This window comes from Malania oleifera, chromosome 8 (assembly GCF_029873635.1).
Source record: "Malania oleifera isolate guangnan ecotype guangnan chromosome 8, ASM2987363v1, whole genome shotgun sequence".
NCBI lineage: Eukaryota > Viridiplantae > Streptophyta > Magnoliopsida > Santalales > Ximeniaceae > Malania > Malania oleifera.
Genome location: NC_080424.1, coordinates 95,804,286 through 95,814,534, shown reverse-complemented (window position 1 = coordinate 95,814,534; position 10,249 = coordinate 95,804,286). Strand labels below are relative to the sequence as shown.

Genomic DNA, 10,249 nt, shown 5'->3' with positions numbered 1-10,249 from the left:
AGGGCTGACTCAAAGGTAGAGGAGGCGGTTGAGTCGGCATAGCTTTGGGGTGAGTTTTGGGCTGGATAGTAGAGCCCACAATATTTTAGAATTTTTGGGAAATGATGTATATGTGTGTGTGTATATACAGGTGGTTCGTAGAACTCTGGTATTGCGTATTTGTGGGTTATGTTTTGGATGTATGTTTATCCGCTGCATAGGCAAAATATAGAGATTTCACAGGTTACCACGACGCCTACTCTGTGTCATGAAAATGACAGATATTTATTTACAGGATATGAGAGATTATGTTTTATAGCGTGACAAATATATATTAAAAAAAAAATGGATAGAAATTCTTGGGTCGTCACATGATCTCCCGTTTACTCATCCTTATTGGACCTTTAAATGAGTCTACTAATAAACTTCTAAAAGGGTCTTTTTTGTGTCTATATATATAGTCAATAAGCTTAAAACGAGTTGAGTTCAACTTTACTACACGCCATTTCTTTAATAAACGAACGGGATAAGTTGTTACAATATGCTAACTTGGTTCATTTCCAACTACATCACTATACATTTTTGTTATTTATCATAGTAAAATCACTAAAAGGAAACTTTAATATAAAATTTCATGATTTATTTAAATAAAATGACTTTATACACTTAATAAAAATAATTAATTAGCATCACGATTTTATTTTTTCATAAGTTTCTTCTGTTTGATTTGAATCTATGTAAATGAAAAGCATGAAATGGAGAGTTTTTTCTCATTTTATTATTATAAATAAATAAAATATTAAATAATACATTGATTGGGAAAAATTTTCCCAAACTAATGCTGCGAGATTTAAACTGATAAGCCGCTGAAAAATTGACGTGTGGTACGGAGGAGATTTGCACGGAGGAGAGCAAATCTTGTAACTTGGAGCTGCGAGATTTGAAGGGAAGGTGTTTAGAAAAGAAGCAAAGCTCGTGGGCCTTTTTTTTTTTCAAAAAAAAAAATTTGTTCTGTAGGGAGGAGCTGAACGTTCTCTCGCCGGCCGAGGAGGAAGGCTTGGCGAGAAGCACGTGTCCATGTGCATGCATCACTTGGACTGCAGCACATCAGGTTTCAAATTCTTGTTGTCGCTGCCTGGGCCGTATCGTCGCCATCTCCATGTGTTTATATTATAAACACAAACGGATGGAAAACCCAAGTCTGAAACAATCAAGTCCTTGTGTTTATATGAGAAAGATAGTGTTTTACATCTCTGCAGCATCTGGTTTTGTGAGCTTCTTATTCTGCAATGGCCGTTTGAATTTTTAGCCGTAAATGTGATATATCCGAGAACAGCTTTGGCTTGATCAAGAGAAAAGCTCATCGCATGTTTTTATTTGAACAGGTAACTATGCAACCTTCTTTTTGAATCTTGCATTTGATAGCTTTTCTTTTATCAGCTGTAAAAGGACACTGGAATATTGCCTATCAACTGTTTGACAAAAGTTTCAGGAATGAAGCCCATGCACAACTTTCTATTCTGAGAGCTCATCTTTAATTCATCGCCCGAATGGATAAGCAAGACCCAGTTTCATCCAAGCTCAAAAGCTATAGACTTGAAGAAGATCGTGACAGGTGAAGCAATCTGCCACTGCCAATCATTCATCACGTATTCTCATTCCTTGAAACCATAGATGTGATCAGAGTTAGTGCAGTGTGTAGAAAATGGAGGTACTTGTTGGTTTCAGTGCCATATTTTTATTTCAATATCCACACCATTTGGGCAAAAGCAGTGTTCAGATGGTCTCCGCAAACTGTTAATGAGAATTTCAAGAATTTTGTGAACTGGGTTTTGTTGTCCCTGGGTATTGTCATATTCACGCTTCTTTGCTAAACACCTTCCCTTTAAATCTCGCAGCTCCAAGCTGCGAGATTTGCTCCAACCCTTGCCACACTGGTTGCTCCCTTTAAACATCGCAGCTTGGAGCTGCGAGATTTGCTCCTCTCCATGCCACGCATCAATTTTTCTGCGGTCCATCAGTTTAAATCTTGCAGCATTAAGCTGCGAGATTACGTGGGAAAATTTTTCCCAATCACAGTATTATTTAATATTTTATTTATTTTTAATAATAAAATGGGAAAAAACTCATGAAATGGATATCTTTATTCTTCCCGTTTCTATTTGGTGGGTATATTATATGTGCGGTCTCATCAGCAGCGATTGACACCTATAGCCGGCACACGTGAGCGTGGAGAACTTCGTTTGGTCAGCTGCGAGCCTCGCAGCTTCTGCATTGCTTCCATATTTATCTTCTTCGTTTGGTTGAGAGCGGGCAATTTTCTACTTTCACAAATCTCTGTCGCCTTCAGGTATTCCATTGTCTTAGTTTTAATTCGTATTGTTAATTTGTTGCTTTACGTAATTTTTTTTTCTGGAATCGATTCTATTGATTGCTTTGCGTCGTCTGGTTCAGGAATCTGTGTATCATCACGTCCTTTTTGTTCATTCGAAGTTCGAGTAGCTGCTAATGGCTTCGCCCACTCTAATCTGCGACACACAGCCATGGAAGGAGTTGACGGTAACTCTCCTTGACCAAGTGTGTTGTTTAAGGGCAATCAAATCTTCAATTTGATATGATACTTGCGTCGTTATGCAGGCCCATACCGAAGATGTTAAGCGGACTCATTTACGCGATCTGATGAGCGATCCTGAGCGATGTGCATCAATGATGGTGTATGATATGATCGGTCTTCTGCTGAATCTAGAAGCTACTTAGTTCTTTCAATTTTACGGCCAACTATTACAGTTTGTATGATTTATTAATAATTAACTTAGTACTGTTGCTGTTCGGACAGTGACTTTGAGGGGATACTGTTGGACTACTCACGGCAGTGTGCTACTCTTGATACAATGGATAAGCTCTTCAAATTGGCAGAGGTGCGTTTTGTCTGATTGTTCATTCTCTTCACTTTTAGAATTGGGGAAAATAGTTAGGTTATGTTTGGCTGATAATAGAAGAATTCGATAGCTTATAATAGCAAAGAGAATGAGAATGCAAATTTTTTTATGAATTCATAATATGAAATAGAAATTCTCAATTTTTACTATTTTGTTCTATTTCATGTTGGATGGAATAGCTCAAGTTTTTGTATGAGTAACTTTTTTTAAAGAATGGTGGTGTTATACTTGCCATTCAAAAGTTACTCACATATAACGAACCATTGCATTTTATATAATTATATCTTACACATAGGACAATATGCACAAAGTAGTGGGCTAGTATAAGTGTGATATTTAGGAAGTACTTATAGCATTTCACTAAAAATTAGTATATCTCTATGCGATTTTTATTATATTTCCATCTCTTTTCGTAGACATTCTATAGACATTATGTGCACCAAATATAGTCTTAGTTTTCTAATAATTAATCTTGGCTCTGCCAAAATGCAGGCGGCGCATCTCAAACAAAAGATAAACAGCATGTTCAATGGGGAGCGTGTAAGTGGACGATATTGCATTCTCTTACAAAATTGCATTTTAGGTTCCCCTTGTAACAAACATCCCGTCAAATCATATTTAGTTTTCCTACTGTAAATTGCATTTTCTACATTCCTCCTTTATCAAGGGTATATCTCTGGTAGCATTAAGATATTATTTAAGTGCTTTTCTATAAAATATAGCTAAAGCATTGTGAAAAAGTAGATTATTTGATACTTCACATTATGGTTGCTTTATACCTTCAGATAAACAGCACAGAGAATAGGGCAGTGCTTCATGTAGCACTGCGTGCTTCACGAGATGCAGTTATACAATGTGATGGGAAGAATGTAGTTCCAGATGTTTGGCAAGTTTTGGACAAGATCCGTGACTTTTCGGAGACAGTCCGCATTGGTGCCTGGGTAATTTACTGGTTTTGTGTCTGAATCCAATTCAGATTCATACTGCCTGAAAGTTGATCAATAGGCAAATATTGGTAGGTTGGAGCTACAGGGAAACCATTGAAGGATGTTGTTTCTATTGGTATTGGTGGCAGCTTCTTAGGTCCTCTTTTTGTGCACACGGCTCTCCAAACAGGTCAAAATAATGTAATCCATTCAGTCAGCTGTCCCATGTGGTCTAATTCGTTCTTTTAGAATTTTGTTTGTTCTTCTATTAATTAGATGTTAACGCTTCTTGGCCTGGGCAATTTACAGATTCAAAGGCTCTTGAATGTGCAAGAGGGCGTCAATTGCGTTTGTAAGTATGCATAATATTACCATGACTTAATATACTAATATCCCATGCCATGCTTCTCTGTGCATGACCTACATGCTGCTGGCTGGAATCTCCCATGACAAGTTGACTCAGAGATCTGCCCAATTTCACATAAATTTCTATCAGTCAGTGTTTGGTGAAATAAAAAAATGTGATATAGTGTGGTTGTACACCATTGTGTTTATTTACAATTGTGTATAACAATTATGTCTTTGATATTCAAAGCATTAGTAAAAATACATTATCCAAGCACCTGCTGTTTCATTCAGCCCAAATGATAGAAAAACTCCATTACTGTTGTTTTTGTTATTTGTATATGAATTTTCTGATGATGCCTTATTGGTTTCTTTCTTCCTAACAATTTCCAGGCAGAAATTCATTATCTGTGCACCTGCTGTTTCATTCAGCCCAAATGATAGAAAAAATCTGTTACTGTTGATTTTGTTATTTGCATATAAATATTATGATGATGCATTATTGGTTCCTATCTTATTTTTTCCTAACAATTTCCCTCTTAATTTTCTTTTAGTCTTGCAAATGTTGATCCAATTGATGTTGCTAGGACCATCCATGGACTGAACCCTGAAACCACACTTGGTAATCAAATTTTTCAATAATTCATTTCACATTTTTACTAAGCATTATTTACACTTCATCTAAGGTAATATTGGAATTATGTACTCAAGTTGTTGGTTTTTCTTGTCTTCATATCAGTTGTCGTGGTTTCAAAGACTTTCACAACAGCTGAAACTATGTTAAATGCTCGTACATTAAGGGAATGGATATCAGCTGCTCTTGGGTTAGTACAGTAATAACGTTATTTGTTGTTCAGGTTTGTGGGTGTGATGATAGTTTTGGAGTAGTTGAACTTTTAGCATATGAATATTTAGAGCTCAATGGTGAATTGGAGCTCTAACTATACATGAAAAAAAATCAGGAATAGGAATGGAGAATTTGTGCCATTCTAGAATTATTTGAAAATTGAAATAGGTCGTCTGTCTGTGGTGCAAATTTGGATTTCTTTTTCTTATTGTAAAATTTGGAAATTTTTGGATAGTTTAAGAATTTTTATGGGTCTGAGCATGGGCTCTGTCTCTCTAAAGCATGCGATTGAAAATTTAATTTTCAGGCCTGCTGCTGTTGCAAAGCATATGGTGGCTGTTAGTACTAATCTTTCGGTATTGTCATCTTCTCTCTCTCTCTCTTCCCTGGTTTCAATAAATTAGCCTTCTAGAAATTTTAGGCTGGGAGCTTGGCTCATTTGTAATTATTCTGCCTTTACTGCAGCTTGTAGAAAAATTTGGCATTGACCCCAATAATGCTTTTGCTTTCTGGGACTGGGTTGGAGGCCGATATAGTGGCAAGTATATTTCCTTTTATTGAAGGATCTTATGGTTAGTGCGATGCTTGATTCTTTTTTTTTTTTCCACTGGTTGCAGTTTGCAGTGCTGTTGGAGTATTGCCTTTATCTCTCCAATATGGTTTCTCCATTGCTGAAAAGTATGTTAACTTTGAATTTTTAAGAAAAATTAACTGTAATAAATTTCTATTTTTTATATATTTTTTTAAATTTCCCACTTGGGAACTGATATACATTTGGCAGGGGGGTGAATGTAACTCTTTTTGATGAAAAAAGTGCAGTTCTTTGCCCATGGATTATTTTAATCATAAATATAAATTGTGTTCTTTGCATATTCCATGATTTTTTTTCATTTTTTTCTTTCTGTGTTTTCAAATTGCTGTATGAAGTACAAAGGAGACAGTTCAACTGCAGATTAGTTTTTTTCTCCCCTCAAAAAAAGCCTTTCATCAAAGATTGATCAGAAATCTTGTTAAAGCCAAAATTTTAATGAAGTGGCTACTTGTTTGGGTCTTTGTAAGCAGCATTTTAAGATATCCCCCTTGTATGACTATCAATGTGGTTGTTAAAAGTAAAGATGACAAATCTTGGAATATATTGCTTGTAGATTGTTTGCAATGGGGAAGTCCTTATAGAGTCTTGATATACATGAGCAAGCGCCAGCTTGACCCAAAAACTTAAAGCCATTACGTCTTGGGCTCATCCATGTATATAAGTTACACATCCTTCGCTCTCTTTTCTGATGTGGGACAACTCTCACAGGTAGAACTTCCAACAATCTCGCCCTCACTTGTGAGTATTTAACACCCCCTTTGAGAGAAAGTCATCTAACTTTTGAGAGCAAGCCCTTTTCCATCAATTAGAATCAATCCCACCCATCACGTCTTGATTGCCTTCAAATCCATCTACTTGTCCTACCTTTATGTGTTAGCATGTTAGGAGAATTAGCTCTTACGCTTTGACTAACATTGTCAATCAAGTTAGCTTCGATACCACTTATTAGCACCAAGGGAATCTTTGCACATACTCCATATACATGGGTGAGCATCAGTTTGACCCAAAAGCTTGAACTAGTACGTCTTGGGCCCATCCTTGTATCTGAGTTGCTCCTCCTTACTCTCTTATCCAATGTGGCACTACTCTCACAAGTGCAATTTTTGACTAGTTCAATCTTATTAGAGTGCTTCTCAGAAATTATGTTTTCTATTAGGACTTAGGAGAGTTGGTTTTAACTTAGTTGTGAATTATATAGAAATTGTAGTCATCTTATTATGATATTTTGAAGTGTACTTACATGATACATTTTATTTTCTCATGGAAAAGGTTCCTAGAGGGAGCTTCAAGCATTGATAAGCATTTCTATTCAGCACCATTTGAGAAGAACGTACCTGTGCGTGCCCCACTAGCAAGATCTTATTTTTCTCCCACTTACTATTTTTATTTTAAGATATTAAGATTACTTTAACATAAGCATTTCTTGGAGTACCTATTGGACAGTGCCATGGATAATCTACCAATTGATTTTGAGCACATTGGCTAGGGTTTATTGCACTTCTTGGGTCTGAATTTTTATGGCCTCCTGTGTTAGACTCATGGTTTCAAATAGCGGTAGCAAGTAACGTAGCATCGTGTGACAGTAACAGGCGTTAGAAATGGGAGTATCAGATGTTACTTAGCACGAAGTGGGTGTCACAACTGTGAAATAATTTTTTCAAGCACACTCAACCGTATGCATATTGGTATATTTGCATGCTTTAAGCTCTTAACCCTCCTTAAAAAGATTTTATAGCATTGATGTGGGATGGCACCAATGACCAGCAGCAATGAAAGACTGTAGGAGGGGAGGGGGGGAAGAAGAAGGAGAGGGGATACAAGGGGGAATCACGCATTTAAATTCAAATTCAAATTCAACAACAACCTTCTACATGGCTTTTGCATGGCTTTCACACACTATAATAACATACCACTATAATAAACAAATATTTCAATAAGCCCTCAAAATTCATAATCCTACTAGAAGCAAACTAAAAATACATGTAATAGACGACTAATTAACCAAGCACATTTGGATTTAGGACTCCAATAAACTGTTCACCACTTGACCCTATTTTTTCAACGTAGGTCTCCACATTGGGTTGAAATAACCCATCCAAATACTTGCTTCTCATCATACATCAAGTGCATTTTAGGTCATCCTGTTCAACTTACATTGTTTAGCAAGGTAATGAAGTTTACTTTGGTTTTAAACTGATATTGATTGAAAATTTATATTATTTTCCACTTTTCATTAATCATGTGCGATAAATTAGTTCATGAGACAAAACATTAATCTAGTAGGCACATAAGACATGTTAAACAAGTTGTATTATCTTATATGTTTAAGTGATAAAAATCTAATTAATTTAGACCAAGAAGTTATGTTGTATAACCTAATCTTTAAAATTATCATATTAAAATTAAAATTTTATTGTTAAATAAATAGGGCAAAAGACACTGACCTCTTCTAAGGTTTGGCAAAAAAACAATGACCTCCCTTGAGATTTCAAGAATTCTAGGGACTTACCCTAAGGTTTGCCAAAAAGACACAAACCTCCCATTCTAGGGACATTTGTGTCTTTTTGGAAAACCTCAGGGGAGGTCTGTGGCATTTTGAAACCTTAGAGGGAGGTCTTGGTATTTTTGTAACCTTAGGGGAGGTCTCTGTCTTTTTTCCAAACCTTAGGGGAGGTGATTGTCTTTTGCCCAAAAAAATAAAGTATTAGCAAGTAACAACTCGAACAAGACAAAACTAGAAAAGAAAAGAATGTTGAACTTGAAAAATATAAAAAGAAAGATTAAATTACTAATATTATCAAAATAAGTACTTTTTTAACAAAACAATATTCATATCAAATTGGTAATTAATGCACATCTTGTGGATAATACCAAAAAAAAAAAAAAAAAAAAACAAATAAATGATCTCTTATCATTACCATCCTTGTTATAATTTTCACCTCCTCTCTACTCATAGCCTATCAAGATTGATTTATGAAAGGAACATAAGAAAAAATGAGAAGAAAAGGTATGAAAATAGAAAAATAACTTTTTTGCTGGTGGTTATGTAACAGTTGTAGCAGCTGTTACATAACAATAGCTTTTATTCCCATCCATAGTGGGGTGTGACTGTACTCAGGACTCAAAAATCCGTTATGCAAGGGCATTACATTACTCACGACCGCTATTTAAAACCATGCTTGGACTCATTGAGTGCTAGGTATCGTGCCTCTGCATCAGGACTACATGTAAATAGTGCTTTGGTAAATTATTCATGGTCTTCTATGGGTATGCTTCGATGTGCATTTATGTCTTTTTGACCTACTCTATAATATTGCATTTATACTTTAGGTGCTTTTAGGTTTGTTGAGCGTATGGAATGTTTCGTTCCTTGGGTATCCTGCAAGAGTGAGTACCTTTTATCTATTTTACTTGTCACTTATTTAAGTGTTTTACTGGATATTCATGTTTAGCAGTTGTTCTATGACTCTGACGTCTAATATTCCTACAGGCCATCTTACCCTATTCACAAGCTCTGGAGAAATTTGCCCCACATATTCAACAGGCATGCTTGACATAGTGCCTCTTGCGTTTTATTTTGAGTGCTTCTCCATAGGTGTTCTTATACCCCATGATAATTTACGTTGATCTAGGTTAGCATGGAGAGTAATGGCAAAGGGGTGTCAATTGATGGCCTGCCGCTTCCCTTTGAGGCAGGTGAAATTGATTTTGGCGAACCAGGAACAAATGGTCAGCACAGCTTTTACCAATTAATTCACCAGGTATTTACATGTTATGTTATGTACTTCATGCAAGTTATCGTAGGTAGTGTAATACTCTTAATTATTTCTTTAACTGCACTAATATGCTGATTTGAACTTAAAAGAAAAATGTACAATTTACATTTCAATGGTCCTCCAGAACTTGCTAAATATCAATTGTTTCAAATTGTGTTTTAAAAGGCGAAGGTGTAAGGCGAGGCGTTTTACCCTCCGCGAGGTGAGGCGTAAGCCTCAAGGCATTGAGGCGTATGCATTTTGGGAATGTATTTTTTAAAATAGTTAATAAATAAAATAAATTTTATATAGTATAAAAATGAGAAAAATGTTAGAATAATAGAGAAAAAAAATAAAAATATAATTCTTAAGTATCATAGGCCAATTTTAGCTAACAAACTCAAACAATGCATGTTAAAAATAAGCCATAAGTTTACAAAAAAAAGAGAAAAAGCCAAAATACAGCATCACAATGTCTCATCATCCAAGATTCTAATTTCTAAGAACCTACATCTCAAATCAACAAAGTTCAGAGGGAACTATCAAGATCTTTATCAATGTCCTCATCTTCATTATAATCATCTATAATAGGAGTTCTTCCACTAATAAATTCCTCTCCCACTTCAACATCATTGTCTTCTTCAATTGTGTCCAATGTTGGCCTCTTGCCTTTGTCTTGAGTGCCTACATATTCAATAAAGCTATAGGTTAGGAGTTAGGAAAAATGGAGAATTATAAATTAGTAGATTCAAAAATGACTATTGATATGTATGTACTCAAGTTCTCACAATAATCACTAATCTTCCTTTTGCTAGGAAGATTAGAATGCAAGCTACTAGAAGCTTGTGTTGCTTGAGCATCATATC

The 10,249-nt window shown here is 35.6% G+C and overlaps 1 protein-coding gene across 1 annotated transcript in view; it reads left to right on the top strand.

The window, feature by feature from the left end:
• The first annotated feature begins 2,141 nt into the window (after positions 1-2,141).
• Positions 2,142-10,249, top strand: part of LOC131163006 (glucose-6-phosphate isomerase, cytosolic) — a 30,357-nt gene continuing 22,249 nt past the window's right edge. The window contains exons 1-17 of the mRNA XM_058119680.1: positions 2,142-2,329; positions 2,434-2,538; positions 2,617-2,693; positions 2,816-2,897; positions 3,411-3,458; positions 3,704-3,859; positions 3,938-4,034; positions 4,154-4,196; positions 4,744-4,811; positions 4,929-5,013; positions 5,344-5,392; positions 5,502-5,574; positions 5,654-5,714; positions 6,898-6,964; positions 8,959-9,015; positions 9,119-9,172; positions 9,261-9,389. Coding sequence (XP_057975663.1) covers positions 2,488-2,538; positions 2,617-2,693; positions 2,816-2,897; positions 3,411-3,458; positions 3,704-3,859; positions 3,938-4,034; positions 4,154-4,196; positions 4,744-4,811; positions 4,929-5,013; positions 5,344-5,392; positions 5,502-5,574; positions 5,654-5,714; positions 6,898-6,964; positions 8,959-9,015; positions 9,119-9,172; positions 9,261-9,389 — 1,197 coding nt within the window. The 5' untranslated portion in view covers positions 2,142-2,329; positions 2,434-2,487. The remainder of the gene's footprint in view (positions 2,330-2,433; positions 2,539-2,616; positions 2,694-2,815; positions 2,898-3,410; positions 3,459-3,703; positions 3,860-3,937; positions 4,035-4,153; positions 4,197-4,743; positions 4,812-4,928; positions 5,014-5,343; positions 5,393-5,501; positions 5,575-5,653; positions 5,715-6,897; positions 6,965-8,958; positions 9,016-9,118; positions 9,173-9,260; positions 9,390-10,249) is intronic.